This window comes from Balaenoptera musculus, chromosome 1, assembly GCF_009873245.2.
Source record: "Balaenoptera musculus isolate JJ_BM4_2016_0621 chromosome 1, mBalMus1.pri.v3, whole genome shotgun sequence".
Taxonomy (NCBI): domain Eukaryota; kingdom Metazoa; phylum Chordata; class Mammalia; order Artiodactyla; family Balaenopteridae; genus Balaenoptera; species Balaenoptera musculus.
Genome location: NC_045785.1, coordinates 46188146 through 46211232, shown reverse-complemented (window position 1 = coordinate 46211232; position 23087 = coordinate 46188146). Strand labels below are relative to the sequence as shown.

At 57.2% G+C, this 23087-nt stretch overlaps 1 protein-coding gene across 1 annotated transcript; it reads right to left on the bottom strand.

Moving 5' to 3' along the window:
• Nucleotides 1-120: 120 nt before the first annotated feature.
• On the bottom strand, nucleotides 121-23025 carry PCSK9 (proprotein convertase subtilisin/kexin type 9). The gene is made up of 12 exons (XM_036862380.1): nucleotides 22421-23025; nucleotides 19064-19255; nucleotides 16386-16509; nucleotides 12435-12568; nucleotides 12071-12212; nucleotides 8940-9136; nucleotides 7632-7815; nucleotides 6943-7116; nucleotides 6466-6614; nucleotides 5447-5624; nucleotides 3551-3732; nucleotides 121-2026 (listed from the first exon to the last, which is right to left on the bottom strand). Exons 1-12 carry the CDS (start codon nucleotides 22625-22627, stop codon nucleotides 1808-1810), a joined length of 2082 nt encoding a protein of 693 aa, XP_036718275.1. The 5' UTR covers nucleotides 22628-23025; the 3' UTR covers nucleotides 121-1807.
• Between the last annotated feature and the right edge of the window lie 62 nt (nucleotides 23026-23087).

Here is a 23087-nt window from a genome sequence, read left to right as displayed (position 1 = left end):
ACTTGTACTCAAAATACAAACGCTCCTCAAAGGCTTGATTTACTCAACCACCCCACAGATTGTTATCAAGCATCTTGTATAAGCAAGGCCTCATCCTAGACGGTCAAATTCAGGCAAGAGTCATGACAAGTTGTTTTTATTTTAAAAAGTCACTGTATAATAAAAATGCTACAAAACCCAGAATAAATATCTTCAAGTTACAAAATCAAAACAGAGATCTAGAAAAACTACTTGCTGTAAAAAGGCAATAGAGAGTTGTTGACAAACAGACCAAAAAGATAAATGCGTGCTTGTTTGCTTGGGTGGGGCTGGGGATAGGGGAGCTCAAGGAGGGAGAGTTGCACCTCCCCCTTCTCCCCTTCCCCCTCCATCCCTGCATCCCTCCAAAGGCCTCTCCACTCAGGTCCCTGTGAATCGGCCAGTACCTTTTGCCCAGTTTTCTGTCCTTGCTCACAGGGCTACCCCAGGTCTGTGTTCCCTAATGAGCCTCGGTTATTATAAAGATGGGGGGCCCAACCTGGTGCAGTAAAAAGAGCCTTGGCTTTAGGGACAAATCTGGGTTTATACCCTGGCACCACCTCACTTCTTGGCTGTGTGAATGGTGGGCACCCACCCCCCATCTCTGGTTCCCAGTTTCCTCCTGAAGTGGGGATGACACTGTGTACTGTGCAGGGTAGGAGCGAGGACTGGGTGAGAGGGTGGATGGAGCACGTGGCCCTCCGCTGGGAACTGAAGAGTCAGCCCTGGGGTGATGTCCCCCTGCAGGCTGATGCCAGGTGGACTGCAAAGCCGGGACCAGGCCAGGTGAGGGCAGCTGGGAGAAACAAAGGCACGGCCCCGTGACCACCTGGGACACATCTGGCTGCATCTGTCATGCCGCTGGTGGGTACAAGAGCTAGGAGTTTTGTCAACAAGCTGTCTTCAGGAGGTGAGTCGTAACAGCAGGACTGGGAGGGCCCGTGGAGATCACCGAACTGATGGAGATCTCTCTAAAGAGCAAGGACTTGAACCAAGGAATCTTGGCAGCTGACGCTGGGCTCATACTTCCAGCCTCAACATCCTCATCTATCCAATGGGTATGAATATAGGCCCTGCCTTTGCCCCAGGGCTACTCTGAAACTCTGTGAGAAGGTGGGTGGAGAAGCCCTTTGGACACTTTGAAATGCTGACCACATCTGGGGAAGCATCACCCCTCGTCAGTGCCACCCTGCACCCCCAGAGGCATGGAAAACTGACCTCCCACTAATTCGGGAGCCCAACGGGGCATCCCTAAAGCGGGCAGGAGGTGAGGGGCCATCTCCACCTTCCACTTCCCCTGACCAATATTTGGCCCCTTCCAGCCCTCAAGCGCCTCCCTGCCTACCCACAGGAGGATGACCACCTCCCGCATGGAGGCCTGAGGACTGACTGACTGCTCAATAAAAGTAGTTCTACCCACAGTGTTGGCATCTTGGGAGCGGCTGGCAGGAAGCTGAGCACAGCCTGACCAGCGTTAACGGTGGCATGTGGACCCAGCCCCACAGCGAGGGAGGGGCTGCCCGGCACCTGTAGCCCTACTCACTCAGCCTCCCATGCAGCTCAGGCCTGGGAAGGGGTGATCCAGGCCGAGAGCTGGGGTTCTCCCAGGTGGAGAGCCAGCGCACCCCGAGTGCCAGCGCGAGAGCTCCAGAAGCAAGAGGTATCCTCTTCCCTGGGGTCCAGGCTGAGGAAGGGGGAAGGAGGAACCACTTCAAAGCCCAGCCAAGGCCTGGGACCACGGCCCCCAGGCCCTGGCCCCTTCCCCATGCACGCGTCCTGGGCAGGGCGGTCACTGGGCCTCCTGGGGGGCCTGCTCCCCTGAGGGCCGGCTCCGGCAGCAGATGGCGACGGCTACGGCGGCCTCCTCGCCCGTCCTGCCTCCTGCTCCGATGTCCCGGCCCCTCACCACACACGTGTTGTCCACCGCGTAGGCCCCCAGGGTGGGGCAGGCCCCGGGGAGGGTCCCGCAGCCGGTCAGTGTCCAGCCTCCCTCGCAGGCCACGGTGACCTGCCAGGGCCAGGGGGCGAAAGAAAGCGCACGTATGGCCCGGCACACTGTGAGCCAGGCCGGGAGGGCACAGGCCACAGTCTGCCACGCCAACACGGACTCCTGGTCTTCCCCCGACACCACGCTCCCCACAGCCCTCCCCATCCCGGCCAGCGGCAAAGCAAAGCCTGGGATGCCCCCCTCCGCGGCTCCCACCACGCCGTCCCTCAGGTCTGCGGGCTCCTCCTTCAGGCCCTAGCGTCCTCCACGCTCCTGCCCTGGCTGAGCCCCCGCCCCCGGGCCTGGACAGTCGCCGTAGCTGTCCACCTGCCTATAGCAGGCCTCCCTGCTTCCGCCCCCTTCCCTGCAGTCTTCGTGGCGCAGCGGCCAGAACGCACCCGCTCACACCCAGGTCAGATACCCGTTCCCCTCCCCCCACCCCAGCCTCAGAACCCTGAGTGGCTCCCAGCTCACTCGAGCAAAAACCAAAGTCCTTACTGTGGCCCTCAGGCCCCGCCTGAACCCTGTCTCTGGTTCCCCGCCTCACTCGGTTCCCACCTCACTGGCCCTCTGGCTGTTCCTGGTGCTCCTTTGCCGCGGCTGTTCCCTCTGCCTGGAACACTGTTCCCTGTCATGTCCCCCACCTTCCTAGTGAGGCCTCTCCTGAACTCCCCCTCCCCATTCTCTTCCCTGCCTTACTTTTCTCCACAGCAACTTCTAAGTACTCTGTAATATTACTCATTCGTTTACGGTCATCCCACTAGAAAAGACGCCCCAGGAGAACTTGTCAGGTTTGTATCTCCACCGCCTGGAATGGTGCCTGGAATGCCAGAGGCCTCAGTACATGCTGAGCAAGTGGACCTGAGACAGCCCTTGCCCTCGGGAAATGCAGCGTCCAGACCACAATCACTACAGACTTGCTCTTAAAAACCTCTTCTGAGGCAGGAGAGTGGACTCCCCAGGGCTTCCTTTTAAGAAGCTCCCTGTGGCTTTTAAAAGGAGACTTATAGAGAAGCCGTAGGGAGGTTGCGGTCTGCACTGGCAGTTTCTGAGGGCCTCTCACGCCCCAGTCCCCCAGCGTGCCTCCCCTCTCTGCAAGCCCTTCCTCACCTCGCTGGTCCCGCTTGCCACCCCTCCACCTGCAGCGCTCAGCTCAGGTGTCCTGTCCTCTGGGTCATGGCTGAGTCATCCTCCCAGCAGATGTGTTAAGTGGATTAATCAGTGAATGTGTGTGGACTGCTTTTCTTATGCCATATTTACGCATATTCTTCCGAAGGGGGGAGAAGCATGCCCCGAGAGCAAATCTCACTAAGCTGGACAAAAGCAAAAACTGGCCCAGCGACACACACACACACACACACACACACACAGGTGCTGTCCACACAGCTGCAAAAGCTGCTAACAGCACCCACCCCACAAGCCACTCCCCAGATATGTGAGGGTATGGTGGTGACACAAACACTGACCCAGAAAAGCTGCACAGGATGGACACGTGCCACCCCACGCGGCGTCCGGCGCCCGTCCCGACCCCCCGAGCCCCTTCACCTTCTCTGCAGGGCCCGGGATCCCGTGCTCCCTGACTTTGCACTCCAGACCCGGTGCGTGACAGCAGGAAGCGTGGATGCTGGCCTCCTTGTGGCCCACACACTGGTCGGGCTGACCCCGTGGCCTCAGCACAGGCCGCCTGGGGGTGCCAAGGTCCTCCACCTCCCAGTGGGAGCTGCAGCCTGGGGAAGAGGAGGGCCGGCTCAAACACCTGGATGCTAAGGGACCCTCTGTCTCTCCTCCCCACCCCATTCAGTCTCCATCTTTTTAGGGTCTGAGTCTGGAGCTGGGAAACCCAGAAACAAGTCTTGGCAGGAAAAAGGCACTACTAGCCTGAGCGACAGGGCTCTTGGGTTCTCAGCTCAACCTTGCTGCTGGCCTGCTGTGTGACCTTAGGAAAGCCATACAACCTCTCTGGGCCTCAGTGTCTCAGGGAAAACATCATCTCCTCTCCACCTCGACAAGGGGAGGGGGCTCCAAGGCCTGAGATGCTAGACCAGGAAATGGTATTCCCATAACCCAGCCACCCAGGCAGAAGTTCAGGGGTGAGCTTGATGTCTCTCTGGGAGACATGGACCTCCCTCCAGAGCTTGGGAGTCAGGCACAACCCCTGGCTACGAGACCTCAAAGAGTGTTCCTAGGCTATATAGCAAGCCTCAGTTTCCCTCTGTAAAATGAAAAGGGAGGCTGCAAGGGTGAAGTGATGACATGCACGAGGAGCCCAGCACAGCGTCTGGCACCGGGCAAGGTCTCTGCCCGTGTTAGGGTCATGGTCACTGGAATGCCCGTGTGTTAGCTGTATGGCCTTGGGGAAGTCACTCAGCATGTCAGGGTGCAGTTCCCTTTGCTGTAAAGTGGGAATCTTTTGGATGTGCTTCATAGGTAGTGGGTTCTATGACTCCGATGTCTTCGGACTGGCACGTGCCCTGGAGTTCATCTGCTGGGCGTTCCCAAAGGGGAGAGCCATCAGAACACGGTGGACTTCCCACCAAGCCAGGACCCCAATAAGTTGGCCGGTGGCCTGCTGGACCTGTCCCAGCCTCTCCACCTGACTGGGCTCATCTTTCCCCTGCAGAGCCAGCTCCTAACTCGTCACTCGCCCTTGTCACCCTCCTTCTCCTCCTCAAACTTCAGTGGCTCCCCAGTACATACTCGATGAAGAATCAACTCCTGAGCCAGTTATTCCAGGCCCGCTACCTGCCCTCTCCCCAAACGCTCCCCAGGACATCCCATGCACCCTCCAAGCAGGACAGCTCAGCCCCCTCCCGATTTGAGGGGCAGCATCCCTGGATCCCCCACAAGGTTCCCATCTGCGACTTCCTGCTACCTACGCAGGGCATGTTTTTGACACAAGGTAGCCCATCCACAGTTACCTATATCAGAGAATGGATTTTAAAGCAATGGGCGATAACCAGGATAGCTAGCACTTATGTTGTCCTAGCACCAAGCTAAATGCTTAGCACCCGTTATCCTCATTCTATTGCTGAGGCACCTGAGGCACAGAGAAGTTAAGTAACTTGCATAGGTCACACAGCTGACGACTGGCAGAGCCAGGATTAAACCAAGGTCAGCTCCACTTTCGGAGCCACTCCCTAAACTGCCCCTCATGCAATGCACTGCCTGCGGGGAAATGCCTACGATGCCCCAGGCCTGGTGCTCTACGTGTTACTCATTTCATAGCAACCCAGTGAAGCAGGAACTGCCGCCGCCCCTCTCAGGGAGGAGGAGGCTGAGACGGAGACAGACGAGGTGCCTTCCCAGGGTCACAGGGATGGAAAGGGTAGCACTGGCCTTCACACCAGGCCATCGGGCTCCAACGTGGGGCCAGCCGGGTGGGGGCAGGTGCACCAGGAGCCAGAGACGCCTCCTCACCCCAGGGTGGGCCCAGCCGCCTACCTGTGAGGACGTGGCCCGGCTGGGGGCAGCGGGCCTGGGTCTGCACTCCGGCCCCAGCTGGCAGAGCCGTGTGGACACGGCAGTTGGCCTGGGGCAGCAGGCAGCACCTGGCAACGGCGTAGACACCCTCACCCCCAAACGCGTTGTGGGCAAGGCAGACGCGCCTGCCCCCTCGGGCCTGAGAGCCAAAGACAGAAACAGGAACCTGCTTTAGAAAAGGCTTCAAAACACAGGATGAGGGGGCTGGAAGGAGCTGACTCGGGCACCTGGTCCCAGCCCCTTGAAATGTCTCCAATGGCCTCGCGAGGGGCCAGCCAGCCCCTGAGGACAAGGAGCTCACTTCCACCCAAGGCAGATGGTTCCGCAGATGGGCAGTTCTGAGTGTTATAAAGTTCTTCTGGACGCTGAGAGTGACTTCAAAATGCAGATACAGGGAAATCTAAGACCCCAGAGCAAGGACCTGGCCTGCTCAGCCCTGCCCCACTCTCAGCCTCTCGCACGTGCACTCACACGCAGGAGGCCGCAGAGTCAAGCACACTCCCAGACACCGGCTCCCAGACAGAAACGCCTGCCCGCCCCTTGTCCTCCTGGCCTAGGCACTGCCCTTCCACCAAAACACTGCGGCCAGATGGCATCTGTGCCAGGCTCTGCAGCCTTCCCATCAAGTCCCCTCTTTGGCTGCTTTGAGAAGATTTCTCAACTGCCAGAACCGTGGAACATCTGAGTGAAGAGGGCCCTGGAGACCACTGCGTCCAGAGGCAGCGAATCCCTGGCACACACTCGTCCCTCCCCTCCCCCGAGGCGGGCACGGGAATCCATCCATTCTCATCCTGCAGAGTCTCCCGGGAACCCTCGGTGTTCCTCCCTCCTGCAGCACCCAAACCGCGTGACTGAGATATGCCCCATTTGGCTTTAACTTGCAGATGGGCGCTGGAGTTCAGAGGAGGAAGGGGCTCGGGCAGATCTGGGCCTGGAAGCGAGAACCCCACTTCACGCTCCGACGGGAGGGTACAGGTCACCTCAATGCGCTCGCCCCGCCGCTTCCCGCTCCTGGAGAAGCTAGAGCAGCCCAGCAGCTCCTCGGGGGCAGCGCAGCGGGCCTCAGCCGTGGCCATCCGCGTGGGCCCCGAGTGCGCCGACCACACGGTCCTGCAGAACAGCTGCCCACCTGCAACGAGGCCCTGGGGTGAGGAGGGGTGGCTGGGGAGGGGAGCCTCCGTCAGGGCTCTGCTCACAGAGGGCTCCAGATCTTTGGCTCCTGGTGGGGGAGAGGGGCCTTAAAGAACGTGATCCATTTTCCCATTAAAACAGGTCATGAAAGCCCTTGCAAAGCCCTTCCGGAGCCCGTCCTACTCAATCTCCCCCAGTGTCTAGGAGCCGGTGGCCGAATCCTCCCTCCACAGATGAGGGAGGGACAAGATTGCCCAGGCCACACAGATGCCCTGAGACCTCCCAAGCCCCAGTCTGGATTCTGCCCGCCCTGCCATCCTGCTGACCTGCTCCATAGGTGCTGGGGGGTAGTGTAGCCACCAGGTTGGGGGTCAGCACCCGCTGGTCCTCGGGGAACCAGGCCTCATTGATGACGTCTTTGGCAGAGAAACGGATCAGCCTCTGCCTCAGCTCAGCCAGGGTGAGCTCCGGCTCAGCGGTCAGCATCCTAGCCACGATGCCTGGTCGTGGGGCAGGCGGTGAGAGATGGTGGTGGCCTGGCCCTCCTTCCCAACCTGGGACTCCTCTCCTGGTGCACACATGAGCGCGCACACACACACAGACACACCAAGCTGTTCTTTAGAAGTTAAACCACCTGCAATCCCGTGCTAAAAGATGACCAGAGCAAGACGTACATCCTGCTCTCACACCTCCGAGCCTTGGCAATAGCTGTTTTGTTTGCCAGGTAAACTCTTATTCATCCACCAAACCCCAGATGAAATGTCCCTCCTCCAGGAAGTTTTCCCTGACCTTTAGCCTGGTCAGGCACCTCTCCCTTCCACACAGCCCTGGCTACTCCGTTTGTGCACCTGCCTCCTCCATCAGACTGAGCGTCCTTGAGGGCACCATCAGTCTGTCTCATCTTTACTCCCCCATACCCAACACAGAGCCTGGCACACGTGGTCCTGGTGCAGACCCTGCCTGCCAAAGGGGCTGTCAGAATCATGATGGCTGAGGCGGTGGGGCAGCTACTCACCAGCCACATGGGCGGCAGCCTGTGACGTCCCACTCTGTGATGTGAAGCAGGTGCTGCAGTCACTGGAGGCACCAATGATGTCGTCCCCTGGGGCAAAGAGGTCCACGCAGCGGCCAAAGTTGGTCCCCAGGACCCCCAGGGTCACCGGCTGGTCCTGGGCATTGGTGGCCCCAACAGTAATGACCTGGAGAGGTGAGGGAGTGGATGGCAGAGAGGGGAGCCAAGGAGAGGATGTAGGGAGACTAAGACCTTGCCAACTGGGCTGGCCAACTCCTATATACCTGTTTGGCCCATTCAAATATCCCCTCCTGAGGGAAATCTGACTCTCCAGGCAGAACTCTGGCACTCTCTGCCCCACCCGGCCCTGGTGCTGCCCTCTGTCCCTACCACATGCCAGGCACCATTCCCGAAGTCCCCGAGGTGCTTCCATTCTAAGGAGGGACCCAGACAGTAAACAAACAGTAAACAATGCAACACATTAGGTGGTTATAAGTGCTAAGGAGAAAAGCAGAGCCGGCAAGGTGGAAAAGACTTGCTGGGTTTTGTCTGCTTTATGCGATTTTAAATTCGGCAGCCAGGGAAGGTTATCCATCAGTGTCAGGCTGACATGTGTGCCCCCCACCTGCCCCCTGACCCCAACACACCCACCCCAGACTGTGATGTCCTTGAAGTGGGACGAGATTCCTTCCCCTTAGTCCCCCCGGTGCCCACACCGCCAGTAGGTGCCCTCGCACGTTAGAGGAATGGACGGGTGTTGGACCTGCTGGGTCAACCTCTTAAACTGAGAAGCGTCATCTCTGTGCTCATGTAGCTCCCCTGGGACACACCTGGACCCTCAATGCAGGGCCTCGGGGGCCTTCCGGGGGGGGGGGCGGGGAGGTGGACAGTGGGGAGGCCCTGGGATACTGGCTGGAGAGTGATGCGGGCAAAGCCCCTGGGCCCTTACCGAGTGGACCGGGAGAGGGAGCAGAGGGAGGCTGGGAGAAAGCGGAGGGAGCTCTGGTGTCAATCCAGGGGACAGCAGATGGCCGGAGGCGATGGGATTAGGGAGAAGGGGCCGGGGGAGTCAGGAGACATTCGGAGGGAGAGGGGCCAGGGCGTGGGGCTGGAGCTGCACTGGGGGAGCGGAGAGTTGAGGCTGGTGCTGTACACAGACTGGGAGGGTGGAGGTTCAAGCCCCTCCTCTGCCCAGGCTCGGCCCCGGCAGTCTCCGACACGTCCTTCCAAAGCCAGGCCAGTTCAGGAGCACACCCCATGAAGCCCCCAGGGGCCCACCTGCCACCTTCCCCTCCCTTCGGGAGCACCCACCTCGGGAGCTGAGGCCGGGGAATAGAGACAGGCGTCATCCCTGAAGTTGCCCGCAGCGGCCACCAGCACTGCCCCCGTCCCGGCCAGCTGCTGGCAGGCGGCGTTGAGGGTCGGACTGTACCCACCCGCCAGGGGCAGCAGCACTACCAGCCGCCCCGCCGGCTGGGCCAGCTGGCTTTTCCGAATAAACTCCAGGCCTGAGAAGACAAAGCCAAGGTCACCCATGGGGAGGCACGCTCCCCCTCCCCACCCCCGCCCCCAAGGCCCCCGTGAGGGTTAATTTTACATGTCGACTTGGCGAGGCTACGGGTGTTTGCTCAGACATAGGTCTAAGTGTTGCTGTGAAAGTACTTTATGGATGTGATTAATGTTTACATCAGTACTTTGAGTGAAGCAGATTACCCTCCATAATGGGGGTGGGCCTCGTCCAATCAGTTGAAGGTCTTGAGAGAAAAGATGGAGGTCCCCCAAGGAGGAAGGAAATCTGTGTGTACACTACCTTCAGACTCAAGATGGTGGCATCAACTCCTGCCAGAATTTCCAGCCTACCAGCCTGCCCTGCAGATTTCAGCCAGCCCCACAATATGTAAGCCAATTCCTTAAGATAAATCGCCCACTATGTGGTATATGTATGTATTTATAAATATAAATATACACACACATCCTATTGGTTCTGTGTCTCTGGACAACCCTGACTAATACACATGGGAAGCACATTAACAACAGCAGCACTTGTAAAACCAGCCAACTCCCGAGCACTTATACGCACCAGACTCCTTCTAAGTGCCTGACTATAGGAATTTACACAATGCTCACAGTAACCTTACTATTATTTTCCCTTTCCAGGAAACGGAGGCACCAAGAGGATAAGTAAGATTCTCAGAGGAACAGGAAGGGCCCCCTTTGCCCTGCCTCTGACCTTCACAAACCTCGTTGCCATCCTCTGAGGGCTGGTGTACAGTAATCCTCCCCCACCACACACACACACACACACACACACACACACACTCCAGTGAGTCCTCACTGCCCACTCGCAGCTGTGGGCCCTGCCCTCCCACGTGTGAAAGGGGACACTGCTGCTCGGACTGTGTCGAGGATCAAAAGACTCCTCGCCCTGGAGCTGGAGTGGGGTCGGGGGGGGGGGGGGACTTGATAACCCTGCCCCCTCGGGGGGTGTCATGCCTTGACCCCGGCTGCACTCCCCCGCCCCAGAGCTGAGTGTGCAGCCTGGAGCCCAGGCCCAGTGGAGACCTGGGTTCTAACACCAGCTCTGGCCCCCATGTGCCAGGGGACCAGGAGCTGACAGCTTCTCCTCTCAGGCTCCGGCTTCTGCTCCGTCAGATGGGGGTGTGGCCGGCTGACCTCTCAGAACCTTCTGGATCTGGGCCTCTGGGAGGTCCCCGGGGCTGCAGCAGAGGTGGGAGTTGGGGTCCCATAGCCAGGCTCCTCTTAGGAGGAGACAGCTGCCCCTCACACCAGGAGGGGCAGAGCGGAAGTAGGAGTGGAGGTGAGGAATAAGCACGATTACAGCTGCCATTTATTAACCACCTGCTCGGACACTTTACCTCAACAATCTGCTTACAGAGGAGACCGGCGGTGACCACGAAAGTAAAAGCTACTGTTCGTGGAGCCCCTGCTCTGCTCCAGGTAATGTGCTAGGGGCCCTTCCCAAAGCAGGGACCTCTTCTTCCCCGGGAAACCCTCCAAGCCTAGGGTGCCAGGCCTGTGGAAGGCCTTTCAGGGCACAAGCAGGCCTCCCCTCCTCTGCACACTGACCTTTGGGAATTGGCCTGCTGAGCTGAGGTCAGTGGATAAAGGGGTGGGACAGGAAGGAAGGGTCACCTGATAGGGCAGGGGATTATTGATTCTTGCCTTTAAAACCGAACATCAAAACCTGTGCTCTAGGGCTTCCCTGGTGGCACAGTGGTTAAGAATCCTCCTGCCAATGCAGGGAACACAGGTTCAAGCCCTGGTCCGGGAAGATCCCATATGCCGCGGAGCAACTAAACCCACGTGCCACAACTACTGAGCCTGTGCTCTAGAGCCCAAGTGCCACAACTACTGAAGTCCATGCACCTAGAGCCCGTGCTCCACAACAAGAGAAGCCACCGCAGTGAGAAGCCTGGACACCGCAGCGAAGAATAGCCCCCACTCGTGGCAACTAGAGAAAGCCCGCGCACAGCAATGAAGACCCAATGCAGCCAAAAATTAATAAATTAATTAAACAAACAAACAAAAACCTGTGCACTAAACTGCAAAGAATCAGGGCAGAGCTCACTCACAAGGCAGGCGCCACCAGCCCTTGCCAGCCCTTCAAAAAGGCCTATGGCTGCCTCTGCCAGCTCAGAGGCCAGCGTCTGACACAGGGGTCTGGGCGCTTGCAGTGGAGGTCAAACTCAGAGCCGGCACCTTCCCCAGCGAGGTCACTGGCTCTGGCTGTGTGACCCTGGGCAAGTCACTTCCCCTCTCTGGGCTGATTTTCTCAACTGTTTAACAGGCTCACAATACCACCCTCAGGGTATGGAGTACAAAGTCCTTTGCTCAAGGTCTGGCCACAGGAGGGACTCAGTAAGTGAGAATTCCCACCCTCTTCTCTGTCCACAGGCCTCCCAGGGTCCTAGCTCTAAGCTGGACCTTGCCAGAGGTGACTGGATGGAGAAACTTGCAAGAGTCTGGAAAAAGTCTTCTGCCAGTTCCTCTACCAGGTCTACCCAACCAGGGCTCCAATCAGTCATGAGAAGGAGTGAGTCCCCCAGTGTTAAGCAGAAGATGGAGAAAGTTTGCTTAGATCACCTCGAGGGTACATCCAAATCCAAAGTAACATGACAAAAGACGCAACTATTTTAAAAGATTTGGAAAGGGGAGCAGTGTGAAACTGTAGAAAGACCACTAACTAGGGGTCAAAGCTGCAGGACCTGCCTGGGCTGAGCCCTGCCCCTCTCTGGGCCTCAGTTTCTCCATCAGCACTCATGACCCCTGGGGGCCCTGCCCACTCTGACACTCTGGGACTCTGCCTCTGGGGCAGAGGCTGCCTTGGTCTCCTCGGTCAGGAGTCAGTTCTCCCTGGGCTGAAGCCCCGTCCCATGCCAGGTCTGGATGCAGAGACCAGCACATCCGGAGCCATCACTCACCTGTGAGTGTGCTGCTCACTGTGCCCTTCCCTTGGCAGTTGAGCACACGCAGGCTGCGCAGGCTGGCGCCCTTGGCCACGCCGGCATCCCGACCACTGACGACCCCAGCCAAGTGGGTGCCATGGCTGTCACACTTGTTCGCCTGCTCGACCAATACAAGACCCGAGTGAGAAAGCTCATCCACCCTGTAATAATATCAGTGAGTGACCGGACAGACGTCCCCACCCACAACTGATGGCAGGGCAGGGGCAGTGACAGCTGGGGAGGCCAGCAGGGGTGCAGCTGTGGCACTCCGCGGGTGGCATCACCTCCAGGTCGGGGATGAGGGACGGGGGCAGCCCTCCCGCCTGAGGGACATGCTCACCTGTCTGTGGAAGCGTGTCCCATCCTCCTCGGGCACGTTTTCGAAGTCAGTGACTACCACCCTGCCCTCAATTTCCCGGTGGCCACTTTGGATACTGGTGTCTAAGAGATATACCTCCACCAGGCCACCTCCAGCTTTCCAAGGTGAGGTTTGTTCGAAAGGAAAGAATAACCATGAGGTTAACGTAATAGTTAACACATATAAATTGTTTACCATGTCTCAGGCACTGCTCTAAGCACCTTACATATGTCAACTCAGAAAATCCTCTCTAGGTACATACTTTTATATCTTTATATCACAAACAAGGAATGTGAGGCACAGAGAGGGTAAGTAACTGTCCACGGTCACACAGCTGGTGATGGTGGAACCAGCAAGAGAACCAAGTAGTCTGGCTCCATAATATTGATATTAATATGAAATAACAATGTGAACACTCGAAACTTATAAATACAATGGAAAAAACTATGCCAAGCCCCTACTTAAAATTTTTCACAGCTCCCCAAACCTGAGACCACAGAATTTAAAGAGAGAACAGGATTTGACAAGTAAAAGGAGAATAACAGGCCTGTATGGCCGTCTGAGCAGGTCCGCTCATTTCACAGAGAGGAAACTGTGGCTCAAGGAGGATGCGTGGATCTGGGCCTCCTGGCTCCAAGCCCATGCTTTCTCCACTCCACCAGCTGCCAGGACGGCTCAGCGGTGGCTGGTTCCAACTGACACAAGTTACAGGCTCAGAGAAAACAGCAGTATTGGAATTTCTCCAAAAGCCTACCACCTACACTTCATCATTTCTAGTTGGGTCAGTTCAGATTCTCCAGGAGGCAGGCACCAAGATGGGACGAGACCTGCAGGGGGCTTCCTGGGGAGATGCCTACACGGGACAAAGGTGGAGGGGGCAGGAGGAAGCAGGGAGAGCCTGCAGGTGTGACACCTGTGGAAGGAGAGGAAGGAAGAGGGTCAAGCAGGCAGAGCCCCAGACTGCAGCACTGCTCTCGGAAGCCTCAGAGGCCTTGGCTCCGTCCTCGTACCCCCATGCAAGGTGGGACCGCTGTTGTCCCATGTCACAGAGGGGAAAAGGGGCCTCAAGAGGAGTTATCACTAAGGGCAAAGGGACCTGTGAGTGGCCTCTTACAGCCTCTGATTCAGTGCAGGGAGCTCTGGCAGGTGGGCGCCCAGTCCTCCTGCATCCCTCCGGAGCAGGGAGCTTTCTCTCTCCCACAGGACAGCCCCTGCCATGCCTAGAAGCTCGGAAGGCAGCCAAGTTCTCCTTCTCATCTCTGCCCAGGAGGCCCCTGACCCTGACCCTCTTGCCTCTTCCCCGCAGGCCACACCCCTTCCTGCCTCAGGGCCTCTGTCCTTGTTCGTTTCTCTGCTTGGACATGCTCCCCTTGGTGGGGCTAATGATACCCACTGCAGGGCTTGGCTGAGTGTCACTTCCTCCAGGAAGCCTTTCCTGACTCCATGCTCACAGCTGTCTAGACTCCTTCGTAGCTCCTACCCCATCCAGACTACCTGGTGTCATGTAGCTATCTGTGTAAGCAATGGATTAGCCTTCTTCATGCACTAGAAGCTCTGGGGCGGGGCGTGGGCAGAGACCAAGTCCATCTTGTTGGTCTTTGTGTCCCCAGCACCTAGCACAGTGCCTGGAGCACAGTGGCTACTCGAGAACTCACTGTGGTATGGAAGGAGAGGAGGGGGAGGGCTGAAATGACAGCACTCTCACTCTATACCAGACACGGATGGAGGCTCGCTACAGCATAAAGAGCATTAACCCCAACACAGCCCCCCAGATAGGACTGTCATCACCTCCCGTTTTTGCAGAGGAACCTGAGGCTCATTCAAGCTCACGCAGCTTGAAAATGCTGAAGTCTGGGTTTGAGCATGGCAGTTGTCTCCAGAGCCTGTGCTCGTCAGCCCTTTGCCAGGTGGCCTCTCTGTGAAGGAAGGGTCTGCTCCTGGCCAGGTGCGCCACTCTCCACTCACATGCATGGTGCCCACTCTGCCCCACTCCGACCCAACAGCCCCCGGGGGGCCTCGTCCAGCCAAGCCCTTCTGTGACTCCTGATGGACTCCACATTCCTGTCTTCCATCCCCGCCACCTCTCACAGCCACTGGGAGCAGGAGGAGGGTAAGGCAATCCATGGGCATCCCAGTGGGGAAGGAAAGGATCGCACGTCTGCTTCTGGCCTGGGGGAGGGCAGTGGGTCCAACGGTCACCCCAAAAAAGTATGTCCACATTCTAGCCCCTAGGACCTATGATCATGACCTTATCTGGCAAAAGGGTCTTTGCAGATGTGATTAAGTTAATGACCTCCAAATGAAATCATCCTGGATTATCCCGATGGGCCTTAAATCCATTGATGTGTCATAAAAAAACAGAAGAGGAGAGATACACGGAGAAGATCATATGAAGGAGGTATGGACAGGAGTAATGCAGCCATAGCCAAGGAACGCTGCAGTCACCAGAAGCTGGAAGGGGCAAGGGAAGATGCTCCCCTAGAGCCTTTGGGAGGAGCTTGGCCCACTGACACTTTTATTTCCGACTGGAGAGTACATTTCTATTGTTTTAAGCCACCGGGTTTGTGGTACTTTGTTAGGGCAGCCCTAGGAAACTAATTTAGGGGCTGTGGCCTTTGCTCTCTCCTGCTTGGCTTGGGGTCCCCCGGAACCCCCTGCACAGCATCCCCTCCCCATTCCCCACACTAGCTGGCTCCGGGAGGTCCCTGAGGCACAGATGTGGAAGGTGGGGTCTCTAGGGTCTCTGCCTAGAGAGGAGCAGCCTGGGGTGGGGAGAGGCAGGCTCTTCCTGCCAAGGGCACCTCCTCCCTGGCCACAGGCTGCCCAGACTGGTCAGCACACCCTGCCTGACCAGGCCCCGCACCTCTGCCGCTGTCAACCCTGGGGTGACGCTCCACACTTCCCACTAATCTCCCATCCTGGCCGCGAGCCCTGGGAGGCCCCAGGTCTACCGTCTGTCACGATGACAGCAACTCAGAACCCGCCTAGCCTTTCAGTTCCCAAAGCATTTGCACATCCTTCACCTCACTGGAGCCTCACTACGCCCTGTGAGGACAGGATGGGATTACTGTGCCCATTTTACAGACGAGGAAGGGGAGGATCAGAGAGGGAAACGGCTTCCTGAGACCCCACGTGAACCAGCAAAGGGCGGAGGCTGAACTCACCCCCAGGTCTGGCTGAGTCCCGGAGCACCACTGCGTTGTCTTTCCGCTGAGCTCCAGACCTCATGCTGTGGCTCCTCAGACTCCACACGGCCCAACCACAGCCCCTGATCTCCCCAAACCAGCTGTCCTTCCCTTCTTCCCCAGCTCAATAAATGGCACCTCCACCCACCTACAAGGCCCTGCCCAAACCCAGGCCGCTTTCCTTGGCCTCTCCTCCTCCTCCTGGCCAGGCCACCCCACGCAGAGGGAAGAGTGGGAGGAGAGGCCTGGAGGGGACACACAGAGTAGCCCACGCAGGGAACTCCAGGAAGCCTAGCGATGCTGAAGGGAGGCGGAGCAGGGCAAGGCGGGAGACCAGAGACCAGGTGGGGGTGTGGCAAACAGGGTTTATCTGTCCCGTTATGGGGTCCAGTCCTGTCCTCAAGGCACTGGGATCACCCAGACCTGTGGGCCTTAGGGGATGTCAAGGTCAGGATTACCCTCTCCCCACCTGAGTGCAGCCTGATGGGCCAAATGGCAAGAAAAGGCAAACATGAACTTTTAGAAGGTGGGAGAGGGGCTCATTTAAAAAAAAAGACTTCTGCATTGTACCTGGGGCAGAAGGAAGGCAGGGCATGGGGGCTGGATTGGGTAGAATGGGACAGAAAAGGGGTCAGCGGAGTGTACTGAGCTCTAACGCCCCTGGGAGGTGAGGACCGTCGGCAGGGAGGAGAGAGCAGCACGTGGCCTCAGCTCGGATGGAGAGGCGCAGGGAGCATGGGGCCCTTACTAGGAGCGTGGTGTTCGTCCGCCTGGCGCCGCGCAGAGAGAATCCGCTCCAGGTTCCACGGGATGCTCTGGGCAAAGACGAAGGAGTCCTCCTCGATGTACTGGACGTGGGGCAATGTCAGGGCCTGCAGAAGGCAGAGAGGTGGGGCTCGGCTTCAAAAGCCATTTGGCCGACAGCAGCCATAGCCACAGCCCTTCACCCACCCGATCAAGCCTGTCCCGAGTCACATGCCAGTCACACACCTGTCCCCTCCTGGTGTGGGGTTTCCTCGCTCAGGTTGGGGAGCCCAGCACCCGCCAGCACGGAGGATGCCTTTTAGGAAGGATTCTGAATTTGACATGCCATCTGGGGAGCCAGGCAGTGCCCAGGCCCCGGGGAAGGCTGGACCTGGACTCCATGCCCAAATCATGATGCCCTCACTGGCCATTCTGTTTCCCCCAGATCCGTTCCCGCCCTTCTCCACCCTGCAAGGCGTGGGGAGGCTGACCCTGCAGACTGCAGCACCCAGGCCTCCTTGCAGTGACTTCTGGCTGGGATCAGCCAGAGGGAGGCCCAGAAGGAGTTTTGGGGGATGAGGGGGTGTCTTCACTCCCTCTCTGTTTTGGTGCAAGGTTCCCACGGTGGCTTCATCCTTTGGTGACCACGGCTCCCCCGGGGCAGCCCCTGCTCCACAGCTCCATCTCCCACATGGCAGAGAAGACACTATTCCCTCTCCTCGCCCATCAGCTTGTCACGGCAACTCATCCCTGGGTGCCTCAGTGTCCCTGTGGGCTTCCTTAACCTGTCCACACCTCCGTGAGTTTCTTTGCTTAGCATCTACTTAAATACATGACGATCTCATTTAGTCCTTAAAGAACCGTTCCTATTTTCATGCCAGCTTACAGGTAGGGGACTGAGACTCAGGGGGTGAAGAAAATTGCCCAAGGTTAGACAAACTAGTAAGGGTACGTGAACCCAGGCTGGCGCGATGCCAAAGCCCAGCTCTTGAGGGCACATGTCTGTGGCCTGCAGCTCAGCAGTGTCTCCCCTCTGAGAAGCTGCCTGGCCTTCGGGGCTCATGCGTGCCATCTGGCTCTGTGGGCATATGATTCCTTCCCCCGCACTGTGCTGGGCATATCATCCCCCAGTTAACTGACTGGCCATCACTTCTCAGTCTCTCTTTCTGAACTGTGAGCTCAAGGGAAAGGGCTGGTGGTCCATCCTCATGTCTGTAGCACATAGTAGGTGCTCATTAAATATGTGATGAGCAGACTGATTGAAGGCCTTAACCTGATGCTTCCCCTATTAGACTAAGGGATTGGACCCTGTCTAATCCATGTCATTGTCCCCACAGGACTTAACACACTGTAGTTGTTCAGCCACTGTATGCTGAATGGAATGAAACTATGCAGTAGTAGTACAGTGGAGCGACGAGGCCTGGGCCTAAATTCCCGTTCTGCCAGTTATGTGTTGTGTGACCTCGGGCAAGACCCTGTCCCGCTCTGGGTCTCAGTGTCTGCAGGAGGCTATGAAGCACCCCAGCCACGCAGAGAATCAGTGTGAAAATGGGAATCATGTGTTCTCATCAAGTTAGGAGGACAGGGGAGGGGGGCGGGTTGGGAGGAAGGGAGCAGAGGCTAAAACAAGGAAAGGGTTGTTTTTTTGTTTTGGTTTTTTTTTTTAAAGGTGCATTTGCCAAATTCTTTTCTGCCTTTTTTTTTTTTTTATTATTATTTATTTATTTATTTATTTTTTTGGCTGTGTTGGGTCTTCGTTTCTGCGCGAGGGCTTCCCCCAGTTGCGGCAAGCGGGGGCCACTCTTCATCGCGGTGCGCGGGCCTCTCACTATCGTGGCCTCTCTTGTTGCAGAGCACAGGCTCCAGACGCGCAGGCTCAGTAGCCGTGGTCCACGGGCCTAGCCGCTCCGTGGCATGTGGGATCCTCCCAGACCAGAGCTCGAACCCGTGTCCCCTGCACTAGCAGGCAGATTCTCAACCACTGCGCCACCAGGGAAGCCCTCTTCTGCCTTTTTATTAAAGCTACAAATCTTACATCCCTCAACTCGTTTCAAGCAGAGCCCCCTTTCGCAGGGAACCTCACCAGGAAAGGTTAAGATATGCATTTAAAGCACTAGGGCCAGGATGAGGAGAAGGGAGGCCAGAAGTCCTCAACTACCCATGTCTGTTCTGCCCCTGCACCAAAGAGGTGACATCAGGGTCGGGCTGGAGGGGGAACAGCCTCCCTGTCCTACAGGAGAAACCTTCTGAATAGCATCAGTTTCAAAGGAATTTTGGATCCTTGAGTCATGTTTTTATAAAATGACTCTGGCCCCACTAATGTCATAGGGCCTTGTTCCTGTAGGGTTCTCATAGGCAGCAAGTTCACCAACACAAAGAGAGCTAGAAGACAGACCACTGGGTCTGATCCCAGCTCTGCCTCTGGCTGTCTGTGTGGTCCCTTCTGAACCTTGGTCTCCTCATCTTTCAGATGAAGATGAAGTACCACTGAGGTATGGCCAGGCTTGAAGGGCATCCCGTACTGAAGGCCAGGAGCCACTGTGCTTGGTACTCAGTAAGCGCTCTGTGAACATTTGCTGCCTCCTGATGGTCAGCCATGGGCACACCCAGGACAGTCCCCTGTGTGCATGCGGCAGCCCAGCCCTTTCTGGAAGTAGTGCCCCGCCCAGAGACGGAGCTCACCAGCTCCAGCAGGTCGCCGCTCATCTTCACCAGGAAGCCGGGGAGAAGGTCGTGGAAGACGTGCAGGATCTTGGTGAGGTAGCCGCGGTGGGCGGCCTGGGCCTGCAGGCGGCGGGCGGTGCGCTCCGTCTGCGAGCGGTGGGTCTCTTCCTTCAGCACCACCATGTAGGTGCCTGGCAACCTCCAGGCGTCCTGGCCCCCAGCGAGGAGGAGTGACATGATGACATTAAAAAAAGAAGAAGGATGCTATGAGTGCTTCATCCACCTATGTTTACAAGTTAGAATTACAGCAAAAGAAACTCCATAGAGTATAGGAAGTATAAAGAGAAGTCACCAAATTAGGACCCCCAAACCACACAGAAGCCAACTATTAGTATTAACCTAACATATACCACACTTTCAAACTCGACAGTCAGGCAAAAACGGGAACCATGGGCCACAGTCAACACCAGGTTCTCCTCTGCACCTGCACCTAGTTCTCTGTGGGGCCGACCAAGGCCTGGCCACCCTTGGAGGCCCTGCCTGAAGGCCACTTCCTCCCGAAGACCTTCTTAATTACACCTCCCTTCCCCGTGTCTCAATTTGAAATAATCACTTCCTCCCGGTTCTAGTACCTCCCTGACCCCCTCCGGAGATAGTCCAAAAACATGGCCTGAATCCCAACCTCAATATTTACTGGCTATGTGGTCATGGGCAAGTCACTCAACCTCTCTGAACCTCAGATATCTCTGTGGTGTGGGAAACATAATACCTACGGCACAGGCCTGCTGGGAAGGCTAAGAGATGTAGCTGTGTAAAGCATCTAGCAAACAGAAGGGATGATTGAGTGAGCAAAGGCAACACTTCTCACATGGGATAAAAGACTCAAGGCCATGGTCTACAGGAGCAGAATTGTTTGCTCTTAGCTCTTATCTGCTCCCACTGCTCTCAAACAGACACACCTGTGCTCAAGAACCTTCAGTGGCTCCCCATAGCCTGACAAAGTCCAAACTCCATGCTCCCCCTTGGTTCCCGCTGCAACCTACCTCTGTAGTCTAATCTCCCACATCTCTGTACGTGCACCAGAGTAGAATACAGTCTACAACCCTTTATCCAAAATCTTAGGGTCAAATGGGTTTCAAGATTCAGAACTTATTTGGACTTTAGAAAGGTAATAATAGGCAATCAGGGTGCTCAGAGGCGTCTGGAGCAGCATACTGTAATCTATGCAGCAAAATATAGGAATATAAATATTTACATCCGTGGGATAAATTATAAATAATCTCATGTCAGTTTAGGTCAGGTTACCACCAAATAAATTACAAGAAACCTTTTGGGTTTCAGAACACTTTACATTTCAGAAGGCAGATAAGGAACTGTGCACATGTGCTCCCTATTCTCCACCTCTGGCTTTCCCAGGCCTGAGCTTTTGTTCATGCTACCCCCTTCACCTAGAATAAAATTCCCCTGCCACTTTTATTTAAACTCCTATTTATGCTTCAAAGGCCCATCTAAAATGCCCTCAGCTAAATGAAAATCTAATGAATTGGGAGGACACTTTGTGCACTGGAAGGAGACTTGCCCTAGAAGCCTAGTTCTAATGCATCGGGGGGTGAAACCCCTCTCTCTGGGTCTCCGTTTCTCATGAATAAAATAAAAGGATTGGTCTAAAATCTTTCTCTGCCCGCCAAAAATATTTTCATTATAAATTCAATCTCTACAAAATATCCATTGAAGGAATGAATAAATGAACTTCTGGAGGTTCTTGTTCCAAACTTCCGCTGGGGAAGAAATACCCTCAAGCGCCTGGTTTAAGTGGTTGTCTGGCCTCTGCTTACTCACCTCTCAGGATGGGGTATTCACTACTTCTAGAATAGTTATTTGGGGGCAGTGGTGACTTGAAACGCCCTTTCTCATCCTTGTCACAACCCATCAACATCCTTCTAGAAGGTGAAAGGCTCAGGGAACAAGGAAGAAGGAGCTAGGAGCTGAGTAAACTTCACTCTTCTGTGGGAGCCAGACTGAAGAAGAGAGGTCCCTCCCCTCCTGCCACTAACACAGGACACAGGCAACACTAAGGGCCTGACACCCCTCTGCACCCAGCACACTCAGGCAGAGGAGCTGGGGCAGAAGTGCAGGCCAGATGTCCATTAGCCTAGAACTTCCCCTCTGCCCCAGGAGCTGCAGTTTGGAGCAAAAAGGGCATCACTGGGAGGTTGCACTGCAGCCAGGTAAATAGCTACCTCTTACAGTGCTCTCTTCACTGGCTCACATGGTGGGGAGGTCACTCACGTGGGCAACAGAGCCCCTTTCCCTTCATTCCTCCATCTGCCCAGCACTGACTCTTCACAACAAACCCTCGGGAAGGACTGTCACCTCCCTTCTAAAGATAAGGAAAATGGAGGCTCGGAGGTTAAGTGACTTGCCGAGCACCACTCAGCTAGTGAGTGATGGAGCCAGGATTCAACCCCAGAGCTGACTCCAAGCCCGGTAGCAGGACCTCAGTTGAGCCCTGGGAAGGTTAAAATTGGAGGGAAGCAGCAGTCCCAACCCTGGGCAGGAGCTCCCATAGCCCAGTGGCCAGGTGCTGGCCTTGATCTTCAGGAAACTCGCCCCACCCACTCTGGACAGGCGTGGGTGGGCTGCGGCTACCAGGCTCCTTCCTTCCCGAGAGCACCAACAAGCCCTTCCCAGACGAGCCCAAGGACCCCAACGGGCCTGGAGAATAACTCCGTCCCTTCCCCTTCAGTTTTGCTCTTTTCTTCAGCTGAAAAAGATGCAATACTAGAATGTGAGTTTTGTGGCATGAAGAAATTGCCTCCCGCCACTATCATTCATTCGCCTTCTCTCCCGCTCCACTCCTGTCACAGCAGCGCCGTCTCGTCCCAAGACCCCCAAGCCCACACCCTCCCACACTCCCCACACACACTCTGCGCTACCCAGATTTCCCGATCCGCGTCAGGACGCATAATAATATCTCCTCTCTGCCCGGGGCCGTTCTAAGCACGTTTCGGGCACTAGCGCCTTGACCCACCCGAGCCTCAGTGGTGAGGCACGTCCAGGATCTGAGCAGGCGATCCTGGAGGTGCTCTGCTCGTCCTAGCTGGCGCCTACCAGTCTCCGAGCCCCGCGCACCTTTCCCCCGCAGAGCGCACCCCAAAGAGCCGCCGTGCGCGTTCTCCCCGCCACCGCGCCCGCAGTCCCCAAGATCCGCGCCAAGCCCGTCTTCGGGTGAGCAGAGGCCCCCCACCCCCAGTGACTTTCTCTCCAGCCCCTCCCTTCCGGGGTGGGGGGTGGGGCGCTGAGGCCAGAGAGGATATGGCCACCGCCCGGGTCCCCGCGCGGGTTCGCCCCCGCCTCCCACCGCGGCGTCCGCACCTTTGCGCAGCGGTGGAAGGTGGCGGTGGCCACGTTCTGGGCCGTGTCAGCCGAGCTGTCCTCCTCCGACCGGAAGGCGAGCACCAGCTCCTCGTAGTCGCCGTCTTCGTCCTCCTGTGCGCGGGCGCCCGCGGGTCCCAGCAGCAGCAGCAGCAGGAGCAGCAGCAGCGGCGGCCACCACGGCCGCCGGGAGCTGCCCGTACCCATCGTGGGGACAGGAGAGGTTTGCGTCGGGCGGGGGGAGCCGGGGGCAGCGCGCGGGCCAGGCCCGCAGCGCCTGTGCCTCGCGGCGGGGAGCTCGATGCGAGCGCGGGACTCGGGCCCCGGCGGGGACGCGCGCCGGGCCGGGCTCTAGGCCTCCGGCTTGGGGGCTGCGCCGAGGAGAGGCTTGTCGGCCCCGGGCCGTCTCACTGCCTGGCTCGCCCCTCCTGGCTCGGACCCGACCTGAGCCTGAGCCCTCCTGCAGCCGCGCGCGCCTCGACGCCGCGGGGGAAACCTTCCGGGGTGTGGGTGCGCGACGCCCAGGGTCCAGGAGATCACGCCACCTGAGCCCTATCGGATGATCCTACCTGATTAAATATTAACGGAGCCCCCCGGACTGAAGGATCGGGTTTCGGCCTCGTTCCCCCTCCCCACCCCCACCCCCACCCCCACCCCCAAACGGCGT

Bases quoted from the DNA above. Each gene is read 5' to 3' on its own strand.
- PCSK9 (XM_036862380.1), bottom strand. From the start codon at position 22,627: ATGGGTACGGGCAGCTCCCGGCGGCCGTGGTGGCCGCCGCTGCTGCTG. The intron at 19,256-22,420 runs GTGCGGACGCCG...GCTGGGGGCCAG, and splicing joins CCTTCCACCGCTGCGCAAAG to GACGCCTGGAGGTTGCCAGG. The intron at 9,137-12,070 runs GTGAGTGATGGC...TTGTCTTCTCAG, and splicing joins AGTGAGCAGCACACTCACAG to GCCTGGAGTTTATTCGGAAA.